Source organism: Hylobates moloch, unplaced genomic scaffold, assembly GCF_009828535.3.
Source record: "Hylobates moloch isolate HMO894 unplaced genomic scaffold, HMol_V3 SCAFFOLD_17, whole genome shotgun sequence".
NCBI lineage: Eukaryota > Metazoa > Chordata > Mammalia > Primates > Hylobatidae > Hylobates > Hylobates moloch.
In genome coordinates this window covers 83,374,046-83,394,103 of record NW_026652292.1, presented here as the reverse complement: position 1 = coordinate 83,394,103, position 20,058 = coordinate 83,374,046, and the positions used below count along the sequence as shown (strand labels likewise).

The 20,058-nt window shown below is 57.7% G+C and overlaps 1 protein-coding gene across 2 annotated transcripts in view; it reads right to left on the bottom strand.

Moving 5' to 3' along the window:
• Positions 1 to 3,110: 3,110 nt before the first annotated feature.
• CPLX1 (complexin 1) overlaps positions 3,111 to 20,058 on the bottom strand; it is a 40,548-nt gene continuing 23,600 nt past the window's right edge. For both annotated transcript variants that reach the window (XM_032135292.3, XM_032135293.2), the window contains 2 exons: positions 10,284 to 10,459; positions 3,111 to 4,868 (listed from right to left, as the gene is read on the bottom strand). In XM_032135292.3, the coding sequence (XP_031991183.1) occupies positions 4,671 to 4,868; positions 10,284 to 10,459 (374 nt within the window). In that variant the 3' untranslated portion in view covers positions 3,111 to 4,670. The remainder of the gene's footprint in view (positions 4,869 to 10,283; positions 10,460 to 20,058) is intronic.

Here is a 20,058-nt window from a genome sequence, read left to right as displayed (position 1 = left end):
AAGGTAAGTCCGTCCTCTTCTTAGTCAATATGGAGGCCACCCACTCCACATTACCTTCTTTTCAAGGGCCTGTTTCCCTTGCCTCCGTAGCTGTTGTAGGTATAGACGGCCAGGCTTCTAAACCTTTCAAAACTCCCCAACTCTGGTGCCAATTTAGACAATACTCTTTTAAGCACTCCTTTTTAGTTATCCCCACCTGCCCAGTTCCCTTATTAGGCCAAGACGCTTTAACTAAATTATCTGCTTCTCTGACTATTCCTGGACTACAGCTGCATCTCATTGCCGCCCTTCTCCCCAACCCAAAGCCTCCTTCGCGTCTTCCTCTCGTATCCCCCAACCTTAACCCACAAGTATGGGACATCTCTACTCCTTCCCTGGCAACCGATCACATGCCCATTACCATCATATTAAAACCTAATCACCCTTACCCCGCTCAACACCAATATCCCATCCCACAGCACACTTTAAAAGGATTAAAGCCTGTTATCACTCGCCTGCTACAGCGTGGGCTTCTAAAACCTATAAACTCTCCTTAAAATTCCCCCATTTTACCTGCCCAAAAACCGGACAAGTCTTACAGATTAGTTCAGGATCTGTGCCTTATCAACCAAGTTGTTTTGCCTATCCACCCTGTGGTGCCCAACCCGTACACTATTTTGTCCTCAATACCTTCCTCCACAACTCACTATTCCGTGCTTGATCTTAAAGATGCATTTTTCACTATTCCCCTGCACCCGTCGTCCCAGCCTCTCTTTGCTTTCACTTAGACTGACCCTAACACCCATTAGGCTCAGCAAATCACCTGGGCTGTACTGCCGCAAGGCTTCACAGACAGCCCCCATTACTTCAGTCAAGCCCAAATTTCATCCTCATCTGTTACCTATCTTGGCATAATTCTCGTAAAAACACACGTGCTCTCCCTGCTGATCGTGTCGGATTAATCTCCCAAACCTCAATCCCTTACAAAACAACAACTTTCCTTCCTAAGCATGGTTAGTGTGGTCAGAATTCTTACACAAGAGCCAGGACTGCACCCTATAGCCTTTCTGTCCAAACAACTTGACCTTACTGTTTTAGCCTAGCCCTCATGTCTGCGTGCAGCAGCTGCCTCTGCTTTAATACTTTTAGAGGCCCTCAAAATCACAAACTATGCTCAACTCACTCTCTACATTTCTCATAACTTCCAAAATCTGTTTTCTTCCTCATATCTGACGCATATACTTCCTGCTCCCCGGCTCCTTCAGCTGTACTCACTCTTTGTTAAGTCTCACAATTACGATTGTTCCTGGCCTCCACATTATTCCTGATACCACACCTGACCCCCATGACGCTCTTTTCGGACTCAGCCCACCTGCACCCAGGTGAAATAAACAGCCATGTTGCTCACACAAAGCCTGTTTGGTGGTCTCTTCACATGGACGCGCATGAAACTTCTAAGAGAGCCCTGTTGAGGGGCAGCCGGGAGCAGCCACGGGCAGAGGGGTGGGTGCAAAGACACTTGAGTTTCGGTTCCAGGGAGGAAGGGGGCCAGCTGCTGCCTACTTGGCAGAGGAGAGGTCACCCTGGGCAATTTGATGGTGCCTGGGGTGCACACTTCCCTAGAGGCAGCAGGAGGAGGAGCTGGATACACCCTTCCCTGTGCTTGGAGGAGAGCACGTTCCCTCCCAGATCCCACCTGGCATCCAGGAGGGCCTGGCCTGGGGGCAGGGCACATGGGGCCCTCCTGCCCTGGGACTGGGCAGCTCCCTGGGGCATTCCCAGCCAGCAGCATCAGGTTACAGGAGACCCAGACATGCTGCTCCCTAGAGAGGGCTCCTGACAAAGATATTTTGTGTGGTCAAACTTTAGTTAACTTCCTGAATCTTCTGGTAGGCCCATTGTCCCATTTCCTTGTAAAATGCAGTTTTAGCAAAGAATCTGGCTAAGTCAGTTTAGCAACAAACCCTCATCCTGGAGATCTGATTGGGGTCCTCATGCTCCACCACCCCACAGGTCTGTCTGATTGCCCTGCCTGTCTCCAGCTAGAATCCCCCAACCCCTGATGCTCCTCAGTCATTTTCCATCCACTGAGCCCACCCTGCTCCTTGGCACCCATGCCAAGCACCCATGGCAAGCCCTGTTGCATGGTCCCTGTACCTGTGGTGCTGGTCCTGAATAAAGCCTTCCTCACCGAGCTTTAACAAGTGTCACGGAATCATCTTTTCTTTTCTGAGAGGGAGTCTCGCTCTGTCGCCCAGGCTGGAGTGCAGTGGTGCAATCTCGGCTCACTGCAACCTCTGACTCCCAGGTTCAAGGCGATTCTCCTGCCTCAGCCTCCCAAGCGGCTAGGACTACAGTTGTTTGCCACCACACTCAGCTAACTTTTTTTTTTTTTTTGTATTTTTAGTAGAGACGGGGTTTCACTGTGTTAGCCAGGACGGTCTCCACCTCCTGACCTCGTGATCCGCTCACCTGGGCCTCCCAAAGTGCTGGGATGACAGGTGTGAGCCACCGCACCTGGCCAGAATCATCTTTTAACAGCTTCCAAACATGGAGGTCAAACAAGGACTTTCTGGGGAAGCAAGTGGCAGGCAGCAGCCAGGGGTGGGCTGAGCATCCAGCGGATTGAATGTGGGCGGGACCACCAGCAACCAGGCAGAGGGGCTGTTCTCTGGGCTGGGGTCAGGAGCCTCCTCTGGCGTCAGCCCAGGTTGTCAGACATTTCCCTGCAGGGATCCGGGTCCAGGACTCAGGGGTGCTGGGGGTCAGGAATTCCTGGGTGGGCCGAGGCAAGGGCAGCACAGGGTGACCTGGGGCCCTGGGCCTGGTGGAGCTGAGGAGAGGGACAGGCCTGTGGTCGGGGGTCCTAGGTGGGAGGGAGAGCAGAGGGCAGAGGCTTTGCGGGTGGAAGACCCACCCTGGGGGGCGGGGGGCCCTGAAGGCGCAGGTCTGCGGTTTAGATGGAGGTTGCGCTGGCTGGACGGCCTAGGGAAAATGGGTCTGACTGGATGGAGCTGGGTGAGAATGGCGGGAGGTCCTGCAGCGGCCGTGGAGAGAACATGCGCGGGGGAAAGCCCCGGTCCTCCCACCGGCTGGCGAAATGGACCTCTGGAAGGAATGGCCACACGGTGTGAAATCACTGGTGTTTATTGGCTGTGATTCCATCCGGAGAGAACACACGCAGGGGCCCCGACATGCAGGAGGAGGCGCAGGCGCAGGACAGACGGACAGAGGACACCACGGTCTAAGCTAAGCTCGCGGCCCGGGGCGCCATGCGCTGGGAACGGGGTGCGCAGGTTCTACGAGAGGACGCCCTGTCTGCTCAGAGCTGGCTTTGTAAGGTGTGAAAACAGGAGATTTTAAAAGACACGACCTGGGAGAAATCAGCGAGAGGGCACAGGGCGAGCAGGACGGACAGCGACGTCCCCGCGGGCCGCGTCGCTGGGGCGCAGAGGGGCGCGGTGGTCTCTGCCCGGAGGGGCGTCGGTCGTTAGTATTGCAGTCTAACGTTATGGCTTCTCTAAAGCTATGTAAGGTCATGAAGGTCAATGCCAAGCCACGCCCTGGCCCGAAACACGTGGAGACTTGATGCATTTTTTATGTGGACGGAAAGGGCCCGGGGGCCAGGCGACGCCTGTCAAGATAAAACTCATTAAATGCAAAGACCTCATTTACCTGAGATTCAACAAATTGTGATGCAAATTAAACATGAATGGAGGAAAAACAGGGGCTCGGATGCCGCCCCGCAGGGCCACCAGGTGGATTCGGCCACACTCGCGCCGACTGCACGCAGGGAACCCCGCAGGACCCACCCGAGGAGCTGCCCACGGAGGAGTTGCTGGGCAGGGGCGCAGGGTCTCCAGCGTCCGGAGACCCCCTGCGTGCCTCCGGCCTCTGCGGCTCCTGTGGAGGGTACAGTGTTCAATGGGCGAGGGCAGGGGTCCTCCCCAGGGAGAAGCAGCAGCCGCATGGGCGGAGAGACTAGGAGGCCGGGCGGGGGGCGAGGCTTCGGGAAGAGAGAGGTGACGGGGTGGGGGGCTGGGCGTCCCCCAAACCTATTGCTTTGTTTCCTTTAGTTTAGAAGTGAACACGGCCCTGGCGTTCGTAAGAAGCAAAACCTTCCAGAGAGGAGAGGAAGGGACGGGGACAGAGACGGATGGACAGGGGCGCGAGGGGGGGCAGGCCGGGGGGCGGAGAGCGGCCACGTGCGGACGCAAACACTCACGGCGGAGAGATCCGAACCCCGGAGCCCGCGTGCAGGAGGGGGCCCAGGCCCCGCCGCCCCCGCCCCGCCCGCACTCCCCCATCTGCTATGGCTGTGCTCCTGAATGCGGGCCCGACAGGCGCCCACCGCTGCGAACGCGCGCACAGGGGTGGTCGCGGGGCTGCCCTTCCGGCGGCCCTGGCCTCGGGCGCTGCTGGGTGGGCGGTAAACTGCAAGAGGAAGGGGCGTCCCAGGCGATGGGGCTCCAGCCACCCGCGGGCAGAGGAGCACGGGGCGGACTGGGGGGGTCCTGGGGGCGCGCGCGCCCCTTGCCGGGTGAGAGAGGCGGCGGGCGCGGGCAGGGCGGGCCTAGGGCTATGGCTTGTATCGGCGTGGGGGCTGCGCTCTGCTCGTCCCTCAGGGGTCTCCGCGGAGGATCTGCAGGGGGAGGGGCGGGGGCTCCGCGGGGCCGCTGTCCCGCGCGGGGCTACTTCTTGAGCATGTCCTGCAGCGGCCCGGGCAGGTACTTGATGACGGTGTCCAGGATGCTCTCGTCCTCCTCCTCCACCTCGTCCCCGCAGCCCGGCGGGATGGCCTTCTTGGGCCGCGTCAAGCTCCCCTCGGAGTTGGCCTCCATGGCGGCCTGGGCCTCGGCCTCGCGCTCCTCCTTCTTCTTGATGCCGTACTGCGGGGGAGGCGGGGGTCAGGGCGGGGGTCCCGGCGGCTCCCGGGCAGGCCGCAGCCTCCCTGCGCCAGGGACTGGCCCAGGAACCCCCGAAGGCATGGGTGCAGCCCCCTAGCCCACCAGGCACACGAGGACCCCAGAAGGAGAAGAGACCCCACCCTGGGGGGGTCCCTGGAGGAGTGGGAAGCCCCCACGGAGAATGGGGGCCAGGAGCTGACATGGGGGGAGCAGGGAGGGGAGGCTCCCATCTTCCTTGAGAGGAGAGGGGGCTGTGACCCCACCTCTGGCTCCAAACCCAGCCCAGCCCCTGGCATCCTGCCTTCCAGGAAGCCTCCAGCCTGGCGAAGGGAGGGGTGGGCAGGATGCTGCGTGGCAGAGGTGGGGAGAAACAGTCACCCTGCAGCTGACCTCCTGCCCAGTGCCTGGTCCACGACCTGCAGTCACACTCCCGGGCCTAGCCAAGGCTGCCTGGATGCGGCCACGGCCCCAGCGGGGCCACTCTCTGGCAGGCCATTGCAGCTCCGTGGGCAGCCGGCAGAGGGTCCTGGGCTGCCGTCACTTCCAGGCACTGGGTGTCTTGGAATCCCGCCTAGTCGTGCCCTCAGCCAGCATGCTTGGGCCTCACTGAGCCCCTGCCCACCCGCGTTTCTCATCTCCGTGAGTGTGTCTGCCTTCTGTAGTGGCTGAATATTGTCCCCCTCAAATTCATGTCGCCTGGAGCTTCGAATGTGATCTCATTTGGAAATAGGTCTTTGTTGATGTAATTATGGTTAGGATGGGGATGAGGCCATCCTGGATTTGAGGGGCCTCACGTCCAGTGAGAGTGTCGGGCATACAAAAGTGGAGGAAGTCGCGGGTGGCGCGGCCACAAGCCAAGAAACACCAGGGGTTGCGGGGCTGCCAGACGCAGGAAGGGGCAGGGAAGGGCCCTCCCCCAGAGCCTCCAGAGGGAGGCTGGGATTTTGGTCTTCTGCCCTCCAGGCCTCTAAGTGTCTGATGTCAGGCCCCGGGGTTTTGGTTTCTAGATCAGTACACCTCTCCACCCCACGCTTCTCCAGCCCTCCTGTGAGCCGCCAGCCAGGAAGCCTGTGGTCATGGTAAGGCCACGGAACTACGGAACAGCCTCCTGCTGCCCAGGAAGGTGGGAACCAGCGAGGTTGGGCTGGCCTGGAAGGATTGGGGGCCTGGTGTCGTATGGAGCCATCCCCTGGACAGGACCCCCGGGCCAGGTCCAAGGTCCTGGGTCTGAGATTAAGGGTGCTCTGGAGCAGTGAAGGTGTCAGCAGCTGTGTCCAGGAGAAAACTGAGGAGGGGAGTGGGCACCAGCACTTTACAGGACGGAGGAGCACACCGCGGGATCACCAGCCGCAGGGAGGGGCCTTTCTGCCCAGGAGGAGCCCCTCCCCTGCCATCTCCTGCTCCTGTCTCAGCAGCCCCTCCCCATAGAAGCGGTTGGTTCTGCTCCTGGTGCTGGGGACCCCCTGGATCTCCAAGGAGGCCCCTCCCTCCTCCCCAATGGGGGGCTGCCTGTGTGCCCCCCAACCCCACGGAGGGCAGTCTCGGCAACTCTCCCCTCCCCTAGGGCTGCAGATGGCTCTGGGTGTGGGGAGCCAGGGCCACCTTCAGTGAGATGGAAAGGAGGGCGCCATGCTCCCAGCCACCTGTGGCCAGAGCACCACCTGGCCACTGAGGAGAGAGAGGGGCTGTGGGCTCGCCCTAGTCCTCAGCAGCCCCTGCACACTTGACAGAGCCGGGACTCCAGGGGTCTCCTCAGTCAAGCGAAGAGCACAGAGTAGGAACGTCCTCCGCAGGGACGGGGCGTCACCCAGAGGGCCCTGCAGGCCCAGATCAAAGCCCTGACCCTGCGGGGCAGCAAGAACAGACTGGTTCTCATCCTAGCCATCCACAGCGGGAAAGGCAGCAGCTCCCGGCACGGAAGTGGAGGGAGCATGTGCTCCTCGTCCTGTGGGGCCCAGGGGTGCATTGGGGAGAGCGATGCCACTGGAAGCTAGGTCCCTCCAGCCAGGGGTGTGGGGGTCTGTGCATGCAGCGGCAACACGTGTGCCCAGCCCACGAGGCTGTGCTGCCCACAGCAAAGGCACTCAGGAACACGCGTGTGCTCAGAGGAGCATGCATATAACGGCGGGAACATGAGTTGTGTGAGCAAAGGAACCTCCCGGGTCAGGGGAGTGACCCTCGGGGCTTGGGGGACCGTCTGCAAACGGTGTGGGATCCTTCCCTCTGGGCCCAGGAAGGAGACCCCAGGCCCTGCCCCAGGTTGTGAGACACTCAGAGTTTGGCCTGAAGTGCCAGTTGCTGCACTGAGGCTCCAGGTCATTTGGAGGCTGAGGTCACGCCGGACTTGGCCTGAGGGCCAGGGCCACTCTGCGGGAAAGCGTTCTCCGGGGCTGGGCTGCACACCGGAGCCTGGCTTCCACACGGTCTGGCCGAGACCCGGTTCTGAGGTGTCTGCTCCAGAGACAAATGCCCAGGCACACCCAGCCCCAGGCCCGCCGTGATGCTGGGCAGCAGCTCTCCAGGAAGTAACACCTGAGGATGGGAGTGGCTGCTGGGGGAGCCCAGGAGGCCCTGACATGTCTGAGGTGAGGCCCTGAACCCTGAAAACACCATTCCTGAGAAAAAAGGGCAGTGGGTGCTAATCAATGATGAGAAGCAACAGCAGGAATGATAGGGGCAAACACCCAGCATTCAGCAACCAGGTGGACACCTGCTAGCCACTGTGTGAGCTGTAGGGGGTAGGGGTGTGCAATGTATTGAGACAGCCTAGTGGGCCCTCAGAAGGCCCGTGCAGGAAGGCCCAGGTGTGAGCTGCCCAACATAGGGTGGCTGGAAGCTTATGCAAGCCAAGGGCGGGTCAGCACGCGGAGCACAGCGGGGCCAGTCTCCCTTCTGCTCCCTGGGCCCGGACCTGTCCAGATGGCTGCCTGACGGGAGGTGCAGGCGAACTGCTCCTCTGGGAACTACCTAGGGGGCTGGAGACTCCAAAAGGACCCAGTCGCCATCTGCAAAGAGGCCTTGGACAGGGCAGCTCAGCGCCTCTTCTCTAACCAACCCCCAAGATGCCTGGGGGTGCCACGGCCCAGGGGAGGCTGGAGGCAGCATGTGTTCTGAAAGGTGGCCATGCCTGAGGGCAGGGTTCCCCCACCCCCAAAGGCTCCATGAAGGAGGGCTCTGTGGGGAAGGTGTGGACGTGAGGTCCGGGGGGGTCCAGTGTGGTGGGGCCTCCAGAGCAGAGCAGCTGGTGGGCTATGGAAAGGGCTGTTCTTGTGGGCAACTGTGTGGCCTCAATCCGTGCCACTTGCTGTTCTCTGAGGGGCTTAGACCAAGGCAGGAGTGCAGGTTGGTGCCTGGCAGCAAGGTCGGGCCAGCCCTCCATAGGCCTGACCGGTGAGCCCTGCACCCCAGCTGCCAGCTCTGGGCCCCACACAGAAGCTGCGGAGGTGGTTACACTTCCCCCCTCTCCTGGGCGTCACTCTCCCTGGCCTCTCCCGGTCTCTGGAGGGTGCAGCTGCTGCATCCTGTCTGGGCCACTCAGTCCCTGACACTGCTGGCCCTGTCCCCACCGTCCTTGGGGCCTGGACATGGTCCCCTCAGCCTGCCCTGCCTCTGGGGACCCTGAGGAATGACATGGCCTGGAACAACCAGCGTCCCTCTAAGGTCATGCCAGCAGAGGCCAGAGCCCAGGGGACCCGACCCACTCCAGAGACACCTGCCTGGACACACGGACCCAGACACAGCCCTCCCAGACCCCAGCCCACCATCGCTTTGTGTCCCTCCCTCAGCTGCCACCCACCGCCACCTCCACTTCTACCCAGCGTCAGCTCTCTCTAGCTCTGCTTGGGGCTCTCCGGGTCTTGGCTCTCTCCTCTCTGTTTCCTGTGTCTTGGCCTTGGTTGCTGTCTCTCCCTCTCTCTGTGCCTGTCTCTCCTCTCTTTGTCTCTCTCCGCTCTCTGTCTCTCTCCCTCTCTGTCTTTTTCTCTGTCTCTCCCTCTCTGTGTCTCTCTCCGTGTCTGTCTCTTTATCTGTCTCTGTTCTCTGACTCCCCCTTTCTTCTCCTCCTGTCCCCGTCTCCCGCTCCTGATACCCACAGTCTCCTGGGCACATCTGAGTGGGCTCTGGCTGCCTGGCTGAGATGGTGCATTTTCCCCTGACTTCCTCCTGAAGCCCTGGGTCCGCTGGGGGCTGGGGGCTGGAGGCTTGAGCCAGCACAGCAAAGTCGATCAACAGGAGACCCCTGGAAACGTCCAGTGACCCTGGGTGGGATGCCAGGGCACCCAGCCCCCACTCCCCATCAGCGGCTGCTCTGTACACTCCAGGGTGCATGGCGGTGGGCATGGGGCTGCGAGGGACCAGAGAGCGTGGGGAGAATCCATGGGTGGGGAGGGGCTGGCTTTTTGGGTACAGCAGCTGCATGTGCCGCCCCTGCCCTCCCAGGTCGACCTCTGTCCACTTCGGGAGCTCCAGCTTCCCCACAAGACCCCGTGGAGCCCACCCTTCCCTGAGTGCGGCTGACACAAGGCCAGAAAACAGCTTCTCCACCTGCTCCAGGTGCCGCCGGCAGCAGAGAGGGGTCCCGGGAGTCTGAACCTTCCCACCCCGAAGCCAGGCCCTCTTGGCCCATCCAGCGCAGGGGACTGAGGCCACCTTATGGGAAACAGCTTCTGGCCCGCCGGGCCTGCTGCGGCCCCTACCCTCGGGGCCAGGGCACGGGGTGAACACTCGGCCCCAGGCCCCTCCTATGTGGGATGCGAACATCTCCCACCGTGCCGGCTCACCCCTGGCTGGAGACTCCTCCAGGCTGATGTCTGTGCCCACTCGGCTTCCAGCCGGGGCCGTGCTGGAGCCACCGAGGAAGCCGGAGCGGCTGTCGGGACCCAGGCTGCTCCCTGTGCCTCCTGCCCCTCGGACCTGGCCGCTGAGGGGACCGGGCTGAGTGGGAGTGACCGTGCGTGGCTGTCCCGGTGCCGGCAGCCACTCTGGGCCGCCTTGTGAATCCAGCGGGTGCCCGCCTCCCTGCATCCTCACTCCAGGCCGGGCTCATCTCAGAGCGCACCCTCCATGCCAGGTGGCCGCCCCATGACCCCTCGGCCCAGGGCCCCGGGCAGCCAGCCAGGCTCCTCCTTCTCCCGCAGGGCTGCGCATCGGAATGCGGGCCCAAGAAGCCCGCCAGGGCCGGCGCTGTGGTCAGGAGCAGGAGGGGCTGGGCCCTACAGAGGGAGCCCAATCCAGGGGCCCCCACGCCTCACCCCTCCGCCACTCTGAAGTCCCCAAAGGGGAGGAGACACACGGGGACGCCCGCCCCTCCTCCGGGCAGCCCCTTCCACCCAGGCGGGGTCTGGGTCCCCGCTGGACTCAGGGCCGCCTTCCCGCAGGCGGGGCCCGGCCCGCGCGCACCTTGTCTCGGATGCCCTGGCGCATGGCCTCGCGCTCCGCCTCCATCTTGGCGTACTTGGCCTTGCGCTCCTCCTCCGCCTGGCGCAGCGCCTCCTGCCGCTCCTCCTCCTTCTTGGCGGCGTCTGGGTCCTTCTCCTCGTCACCCCCGAGCATCTTCCCCATGTCCTTGGTGGCCCCTGGGACAGAAGTTGGTGATTCAGACCGCCCCATTGACACGTCCAAGGCCGGGCTAGTGTCTCAGCCACACTCCCCCACCCTCTGGCCGACCCCCCAACCCTCCATCCACGCGACCCTCTGGCTGCCCCCACCACCCTCCAGCCGCTGCTCCCACCTCCATCTGGCCCCGACCCTCCTGCTGGGGACCCTCGATCTAGTGTGCTGGGGTCTCCTGCTTTGCTTTCTGTTCCTCAGGGGACACAGGCAACTCCGTGGGGGGCGGGAGAGTGGCGCTGTGGTTGTGCACCTGTATGCACCTGTGTGTGACTGCGTGCTTATGCATACGTGTGGCTGTTGTGATTGTGTTTGTGTGTGCACATGTGGTTGTATGTCTGTATGTGGTTCTCTGTGTGTGTGTGTAATATGCATGCCTGGCTGTGTAGTTGTGCGCGTGTGTGGTTTACATGTGGTTGTGTGATCAGGCCTGTGGTCTTGTGGTTGTGTGTGAGCTTCCAGGGGTTGATGCGTCTTCTCTGGTCCTGTGTCCAGCAGAGGCCTGGCCTCCTGGAGGTGGTGCGGTTCAGCCATCTATGCAGGCAGTGGGTTGAGGGGCAGGGCTGGCTGTCAGAGGCAAGGTCACCAAGTCTGACCCCTGGGGCAGAAGCTGGCATGGGGGCTGGCAGGGGCCCTGCTGGGGCTGCAGGGGACCGCTCGTTGCTGGCACCCAGGCCCTAATTGCTCTGCAGTGCTAGTCACTACTTTTCTCATGAGCTGCTGATTCACAGGCCCCACAAACACCTCCCTAAACAGCTCTGCAACTCAGCCCACAGGACAGAGATGCATAATTACAGCCTCTGAATACAGCAGGCACTGCGGGGAGCCCTGGCCCTAGGCAGCTCCAGGGAGCACAGCAAGCTGGCTGGACCCAGCACACAGGTGTCACTGAGGGAGGTGACCTGGCAGAGCGGCCAGGCTCCCCCACGGCCACTCACAGCCCTCAGCGTTGCAGGGGTGCTCCTGGACCAGCCTTGTGTGTGTGAGGGGACTCCGGCCACAGGTTGCCCCTGCAAATGCCGCTCTCCCCCCGCGGCCACCGGGCTCCCTCTTGAGGTGCTCCTCGGTGGTCAGGCACTGGCTCTGCCCCTCCTTGAAGGTCTTGCCTCTGGGCTCTGCCTTCTGGATGCCAGACCTCCTAAGGAATGCCCCCGACCAGCTGAGCCCATGCCTCGGGTATAAATGTCAGGTGAAATGGTGGGTTGGGCTAACACCACCCAGCCACTTTCCACCTGGATCCAGATGTGCCCCCCCCACCTCGTTTCTGTGAATTCAGCAGCTCCGTGTCCCTGGCACTCTGGGTGCCCCCCCCCCCCGCCATTACTATTCTGATACTGGGAAGCTCCATGCTACACAGAGCCTGGGGCGACGCCCTCGCCTGTAGCTATCTGTGCCAGTGCTGCCTCTGCCAGTCACTCAGGAGTGAGCTCCCTGTCAAGGGTGGGCAGGAGCTGTCATGTGGAAGGCCCCCAGCTGTTGGTGGGAGGAGAATAGCTTTTTGGTTGAGTGCTCTGGGCTGAAGGTGTCACTCAGACAGGGCCATACCTGCATCCTGCAGGCGCCTCCGACTGCACCTGTTTCCCTGCCCCCCATATCCTGGCTGTCTGAAGCTATCACAGGCAGTGGGGTGTGGGGAGAACGAGCCCCTCTTGCTGCCCTTGTCGCTGTTGGGGACAGGCCGGCAGCCTATGCCAGGCACTTGGCTGATGGCACAGATCTGGACTCCTCAACAGAAAGCTAAGAGCCTTGTGGTCAGTTCTCAGCCACATCTGCAACGTTTTGCAAAGCAGATTTTAGGCCCATGACTCAAGGGAAACTGGGTCACAGTAGAGTTGCTCCTAGATTCTTCTAACAGTCCCCAGTCATTGGACCGGAATCTCTCTGCCTCCGGCGGGCTGTCTCTGGCAGGTGTGTGGGGGAGGCAAGGACAGCCCCCACAGTCCTGCCTTCGTGCAAATCTTAACCCCCATGAGAAAAGCTAATTCACCCTAAAGTGAGTGACAGGTAGCTCTTTCTCCCTCCTGGAAAGGACTGGCGTCTATAAGGAGGTGGGTGAGTCTGGCCTCTCCCCACATTGCTCTCTTGACTGAAGGGGTTCCTGGCTGGGGTGCAGCTCAGTGGGCTGGCCTCTCCCTTTCCCTCCAGCTCATCACGTAGGCTCTGGGTCTAATCATGGGAGCGGGCATTTAGAGAGCACCAGGTGTGCTGCGCTCTGCTCCACGGGTGCCTGTGGGGGGCCCTCCCGCTCTGAGAGTGTGGAGGCCCCACTTGAGCCTTGGGCTGGTCCAGGTGCCAAAGGCTTCTGGAAGGTCCACCCCTAAGAAGCCGGGACTGGGCCGAGGATTCGTGCTCCCCGCAGGCTGCAAAGCCACTAGGCTCAGAGGGACCCGCCGCGAACCTGGGGAGCGTCACAGATGCCGCCCACGCCCCCCGCTTTTCGGGCCCGGGTACTGCGCGGAGCCGCCTCCAGAACCGCTTCCAAAAGCTGGGAATTGGGCGCAGCCAGGAGCGCAACAGAAACTGCGGGAAGCTTGTTCCTGGCACAGAAACCCAAAGTGCCATTTGCTCTCCTGGCACAGACGCCGGAGCGGCGGGACCGGCGCAGAACGGGCGGCCCCGAGCGCTGCTGCGACCCCGCCAGCCTCAACCTCGACACCCCGCGACCCCGCCGGACCCTGGAAGCGTGAGCTGCACCCCGCATCCGCAGAAGGTCGGCGCTGCGACCCGCCCCCGTTTCCAGAGGAGGCCGCTGCGGCGCGGGGCGGTCCCACGTGGTGCCTGAGGCTGGGACACCCCGACTCTGATTGCAGGGGGATCGCATCCGAGGCTGGGGGTCCCGCAGTCTGGCTGGGGTTCGCTACTGGCCTCGACGCACAGGGGCCGACCCCACCCCTCCCTCGCTTTCTGAGCCTCAGCTTCCCCCGTGAGAGGTGGAGGCGGTGGGGGGGCGCACCGGGCACGACCCCGCGGCAATGACGGGGCTGGCAACGCCCCCCACAGCGGCACGGGTGGATAAACCCTCTGGGGAGGGAGCTCAGTCCTAGCGGGAGGAGCCCTTCCCACCCTGGAGCTCGCCCCAAATGGGCGGGCGGTGCAGATCGCGGCGCCTCCCTGCCCTCTGGCCCTGCTGAGACTCCACCACCCACCCCAACTCGCGGTAGCAGACGGGGCAGAAGCTGAGACGTTTCCTCTGCAGACTTCGGGGAGGGTGGGGTCAGGGCCGCAGCGTTCCCAGCCCTGAGGCTCTTCCCGGGAGCCCACCTCCCAGACCTTTGCTGGAGTGGCACCGACGCTCCCGAGACGCCCAGACAGTTTCCGGGGGGATCTGCTTATATAGAGCAGCCGCCCCTGAGGTCAAAACCCTGCTCAGGGTTCCCTTACACGGTAAATACAATGACAACGGCTGCATTCAATTTCGTGTACATTATACATAATATGTATGTAAATACTACATCCATTAAAGTTGATTTTTTTTTTTTTTTTTTTTGAGACGGAGTCTCGCTCTGTCGCCCAGGCTGGAGTGCAGTGGCGCGATCTCGGCTCACTGCAAGCTCCGCCTCCCGGGTTCACGCCATTCTCCTGCCTCAGCCTCTCCGAGTAGCTGGGACTACTACAGGCGCCCGCCACCACGCCCGGCTAATTTTTTGTATTTTTAGTAGAGACGGGGTTTCACCGTGGTCTCGATCTCCTGACCTCGTGATCCGCCCGCCTCGGCCTCCCAAAGTGCTGGGATTACAAGCGTGAGCCACCGCGCCCGGCCCTAAAGTTGATTTTTAAAGCTTCATTTTGAAATAATTGTAGATTTATGGAAGAGTCACAAAGATTGCATAAGAGGGCTCTTGCATGCGGTGCCTGGGCCTCCCTAGACGCTGACATTGCAGCCACCAAGTGTTCGTCAAAGCTGAGACCTGCACATGGTGCCAGTGACCACCCACTGAAGACTTCATCTGGGCGTCACCACTTTTCCAGATCCGCCTCCCGAGTTCAAGCGATTCTCTTGCCTCAGCCTCCTGAGTACCCGGGACTACAGGCACGCGCCACCACGCCTGGCTAATTTTTGTATTTTTAGTAGAGACGGGTTTCACCGTATTGGCCAGGGTGGTCTCGAACTCCTGACCTCCTGATCCGCCTGCTTCGGCCCCCTAAAGTGTTGGGATTACAGGCATGAGACACTGCACCCGGCCCAATGTTAATTTTTAAGAATGGAAAAATACTTTTTAACTTGAAATAAAACGGGAAAATTATAGAATTGAATGAAAAATTAAATAATATCTAAATAAAGACACTTGTTATTTTTCTGGGCTGGGTAACTCCACACGTAAAGACGTCCATCCTCCCCAAACTCCGAAGAGTTAAGAAGAAAATTCTGTGAAATCTGACAAGCTGAGTGTTGCATACAGACCTGCAAAAGGCCCATTTGCCAGGACAGACACCTGAAGGAAAAAGAGGAGAGTGAGGTCCACCAGATACCAAGACAGAATGATAATGGTGCAGCAGGAGGAAGACAGACAATGGGCCCAGAGTGGGGAGCGCGTCCCCAGACCCCCACGGACACAGGACCCACACGTGGGACCAGAGACAGGTGGAGCCTCAGGACCCTGGAGAAAGAATGCAGTATCCCCAGATGGGACAGGATACTTGATGGGAAGGAATAAAACTGTACCCCTGCACAACACACAGACATATTCTTATTGATTGTAGAACTGAACATGAATGCCAAATAAATGCAGGCAAAGAAAAACACAGTCCTTGCCACCCTCTGGCCCGTCACCAGCTGTATTTCCCTTTGTAGTTGTGCTGTTACCTGAAATGGTGCCGTCTGTTGTGTGTTTGCTTCTGATTGCCAGTCCGCTAACAGAAAGCCCCATGGGAGCGGGCACGCCAGTCAGCTCAGAGCTGCATCCCTGGCACCTAGAGCCGAGCCTGCCACACAGCAGGTGCTCAGCAAATAGTCTTGCTCTGTCGCCCAGGCTGGAGTGCAGTGGCAGGATCTTGGCTCACTGCAACCTCCACCTCACGGGTTCAAGTGATTCTCCTGCCTCAGCCTCCCGAGTAGCTGGGATTACAGGCGTCTGCCACCACGCCTAACTAATTTTTGTATTTTTAGTAGAGATGGGGTTTCACCATGTTGGCCAGGCTGTTCTCGAACTCTTGACCTCATGATCTGCCCACCTTGGCCTCCCAAAATGCTGGGATTACAAGCCTGAGCCACCGAGCCTGGCCACAACCTCACTTTAAGACTTACTATAATCAAGGCAGTATGGTGTAAACAAAAGAACAGACATATAGGCCAGGCGCAGTGGCTCATGCCTGTAATTCTAGCACTTTGGGAGGCAGAGGTGGGCGGATCACCTGAGCTCAGGAGTTCGAGACAAGCCTGATGGACATGGTGAAACCCCGTTTCTACTAAAAATGCAAAAATTAGCTGGGTGTGGTGGCGCGTGCCTGTAATCCCAGCTACTTGGGAGGCTGAGGCAGGAGAATCGCTTGAACCCAAGAGGCGGAGGTTGCAGTGAGCCAAGATGGCACCACTGAACTCCAGCCTGGGTGACAGTGAGACTGCGTCTCAAAAAAAAAAGAACAGACATACATATAGATCAATGGAACAGTATAGAAAGTCCAGAAATAGACCCATACATATATCGTCAAACGATTTTTGACAGAGCTGCAGAGGGAATTCAATGAGGGTGAGGCTAGTCCTTACTTCTGCTTTCTTTTCTTAGACGGGTCTTGCTCCGTTGCCCAGGCTGCAATGCAGAGGCTCAATGCAGCCTCAACTTCCTGGGCTCAACTGATCCTCCCACCTCAGCCTCCCATGTGCCACCATGCCCAGCTAATTTTTTAAAAACATTTTTTGTAGAGACAGGGTCTCGCTATGTTGCCCAGGCTGGTCTTGAACTCCTGGGCTCAAGTGATCTGCCTGCCTCAACCTCCCGAAGTGCTGGGGTTGCAGGCGTGAGCCACTGTGCCCGGCCAGATAGTGCTTTCAGAAATGCACTGGCTCAATTCAATATCCATGTGCAAAATAAACACATAGGTAAATGTTTTCCTTTACCTGACACTTTATATAAAAATGAACTCACAATCAATCATAGATCTAAATGTCGAAGCTGAAATTATACAACTTCTAGAAGAAAACATAAGAGAAAATTTCTGGGACTCTAGCTTAAGCGAAGATTTCTTGTCTAAGTGACAAAAGCATAAATCTTAAAAAAGAAAAATTGATAAATTGAATTTCATCAACATTAAACATTTTTGCTCTTCTGTGATATTATGAGATATATATATATATACACATATGTTTTCCTCTATGGCTCCTGCGTCTCTCTCCCATGGCCCTTGTTATAATATTGGGGCCCTTTAGAATCAGGAAACAGAACCCCTCTCTCTGACCTTCTGCCCTCCTTTCACCTGTGCAGGGCAGGACTCAGATCTTCCCCTGACTTCCTGATGGTGACTCATAAGCCCTCATTTCAGAAGGGGCCCTGCCCCGTGCCCTGGAGGAAGGAACGCTGCAGAGAGAGGCCAAGAGGAATCTGGACAGGCCTTGCTCGGTTTAGATCCCGCCCTTCTCATCGGTGGCATTTCTACGGGGACGTCCATGCTTCTTCCACCATGCCTACCCCATGGAGTCTCCTCAAGAGGCGGGGTTCAGGAGCTTCCAGAGAGCTGGGCATGGAGGCTGGAAGGAAGGCAAAGAACTCATCCACATGCCAGGAGGGTGGCACCCCAGCTCCACGGGGTGGAAGCTCCTCAGGAGGGTGGCACCCCAACTCCACGGGGTGGAAGCTCCTATGCTTGGGACCCTTCAGGCTTGGCCATGTGTCTCTTCATCTGGCTATGTGTATCCTTGAAAATATCCTTTGTAGGCTGGGCACGGTGGCTCACACCTGTAATCCCAGCACTTTGGGAGGCCGAGACGGGCGGATCACCTGAGGTCTGGAGTTCGAGACCAGCCCGGCCAACATGGTGAAACCCCGTCTCTACTAAAAATACAAAAATTATCCAGGCATGGTGGCATGTGCCTCTAATCCCAACTACTCGGGAGGCTGAGGCACAAGAATTGCTTGAACCCAGGAGGCAGAGGTTGCAGTGAGCCGAGATTGCACCATTGTACTTTAGCCTGGGCGACAGAGGGAGACTCTATCTCAAAAAATAAAAAATAAAAAGATCCTCTGTAATAAACCACAGGCATGTGTTTCCCTGAATTCCGTGAGCTGCTCTAGCAATTAAACCCAAGAGGGGGTCGCATGAACCCCAACTTGAAGCTGGTCGTTCAGACATTCTAGGGTCCTGGACTTGCGACTGGTGGGATGGAGGGGGCAGCCTTGTGGGATTGAGCCCTCAACGCGGGGTTTCTGAGGCTGTCTCCAGGTAGACAGCATCAGAATGGAATTGAATTGGAGGGCACCCTGCTGTTGTCCACTGCAGGACTGACTGCTTGCTTGGTGAGGGGGGGAAAACCTTCATACATTTGGTCACAGACGTCTTCTGTGTTGATTATCCTTGTGGAGTGAGGGCAGAGGGAAAAACAGTTTGAGTTTTTCTTAACACCTTCAAAAGACACTGTCTTAAAAAATGAAAAGGTACACCACAGGCTGAGAGAATATATTTGCAAACCACACATCTGATAAAGATCTTATATTCATGGCCGGGCGCAGTGGCTCATGCCTGTAATCCCAGCACTTTGGGAGGCCAAGGCGGGCAGATGACTTGAGGTCAGGAGTTCCAGACTAGCCTGGACAACATGGGGAAACCCCGTCTCTACTAAAAAAAAAAAATATACACACACACACACACACACACACACATATATGTGTATATATACACATATATGTGTGTGTGTATGTAGATATATGTATATATATATTAGCCAGGCATGGTGACGGGCGCCCGTAATCCCAGCTACTTGAGAGGCTGAGGCAGGAGAATTATTTGAACCCTGGAGGTGGAGGTTGCAGTGAGCCAAGATCGTGCCACTGCACTCTAGCCTGGGCGAAAAGGCAAGCCTCTGTCTCAAAAAAACAAAAGGTTGGCCGGACGCAGTGGCTCACACCTATAATCCTAGCACTTTGGGAGGCTGAGGCGGGCGGATCACGAGGTCAGGAGATTGAGAACAGCCTGGCTAACATGGTGAAACCCCATCTCTACTAAAAAAAAAAAAATGCAAAAATTAGCCGGGCGTGGTGGCACGTGCCTGTAGTCCCAGCTACTCGAGAGGCTGAGGCAGGAGAATTGCTTGAACCTGGGAGGTGGAGGTTGCAGTGAGCTGAGATCAGGCCTATGCACTCCAGTCTGGGTGACAGAGCAAGAGTCTATCTCAAAAGAAAAAAAAAAAAGTCTTATATTCAGAATACACAAAAAACTCTTACAACTCAATAACAGGAACACAAACAACCTGATTTTTAAAGTGGACAAAAGACATTTCACCAAAGAAGAGAAACAGATGGCAACTAAGTATAGTCATGGACGATGTAGCACAACATGATGTCGCAGCTATTGTAAGATGTACCACGTGGTAGCTTTTCTATGTTTAGAGGTGCTTAGGTATGCACATACTCACCGCTGTGTTACAACTGCCGCGGCATTCAGGCAGTCACGTGCTGTGCAGGGTTGTGCCTGGGAGCACCGGGCTACCCCCAACAGCCTCAACAGCCTGGGTGTGCAGGGTTGCTCCATCTGGGTGTGCAATAGTGCACTCTTTGATGTTCACACAACGACAAAGTCACCTAATGACACAGTCCTCAGAACTTGTCCCCTTTGTTACGTGACGCACGACTGCACGAAAAGACACACGTGGCTGTTACAAATAAAGCTGACTGACATGTCAGTCATAAGGGAGTTCAAACTTAAATCACACAGAGATACCCCCACATTCCTACTCAAATGTCAGAAATTAAAAAGACTGACTGTGCTAAGTGTTGGCAAGGAACACTGGTGGAGGACCTGGAACACTCATGCACACTTGTGGGAGGGAAATGCTACAACCACTTTGCCAAGAGTTGAGCATTTTCCTGTACAATTGAACACGCCCACCAAATGACCCAGAAATTCCACTCCTAGGTGTTTCCCCAAGAGAAACAAACACTTAAGTTCACACAACGGCAGGAACAGAAATGTTCATGGTAGTTTCATTTGTAACAGCCAAAACCAGAAAGCAACTCAAATGTCCATCAACAGGTGAATAGTCAAACTGTGGTATGTCCACACAGGGAGCATCACTTAGCAACAGAGACAGACGAATTGCTGATACACCAAACAACGCGGGAGAATCTCAAAGTCTTTATGCTGAGTGTAAAAGGCCAGATACAAATTATTTAATTTCATGTATGTACATTTGGGTGCAAACTAATCTATAGTGACAGAAAGAAAATATAGATTGCCTGGGGCCAGGCAGACTTAACCACGGTGATGGTGAAACTCATTGGAGTGTACCCTTAAGAGGGAAATTGTTATTGAAAATAAATTGCACCACTATGAAATTGATCAGAAGCCCTAACAAATTAAAAGCTAGAGATATTACACGCCATTTTCCCTGATCATAATCTAATCAAGTTACAAATAC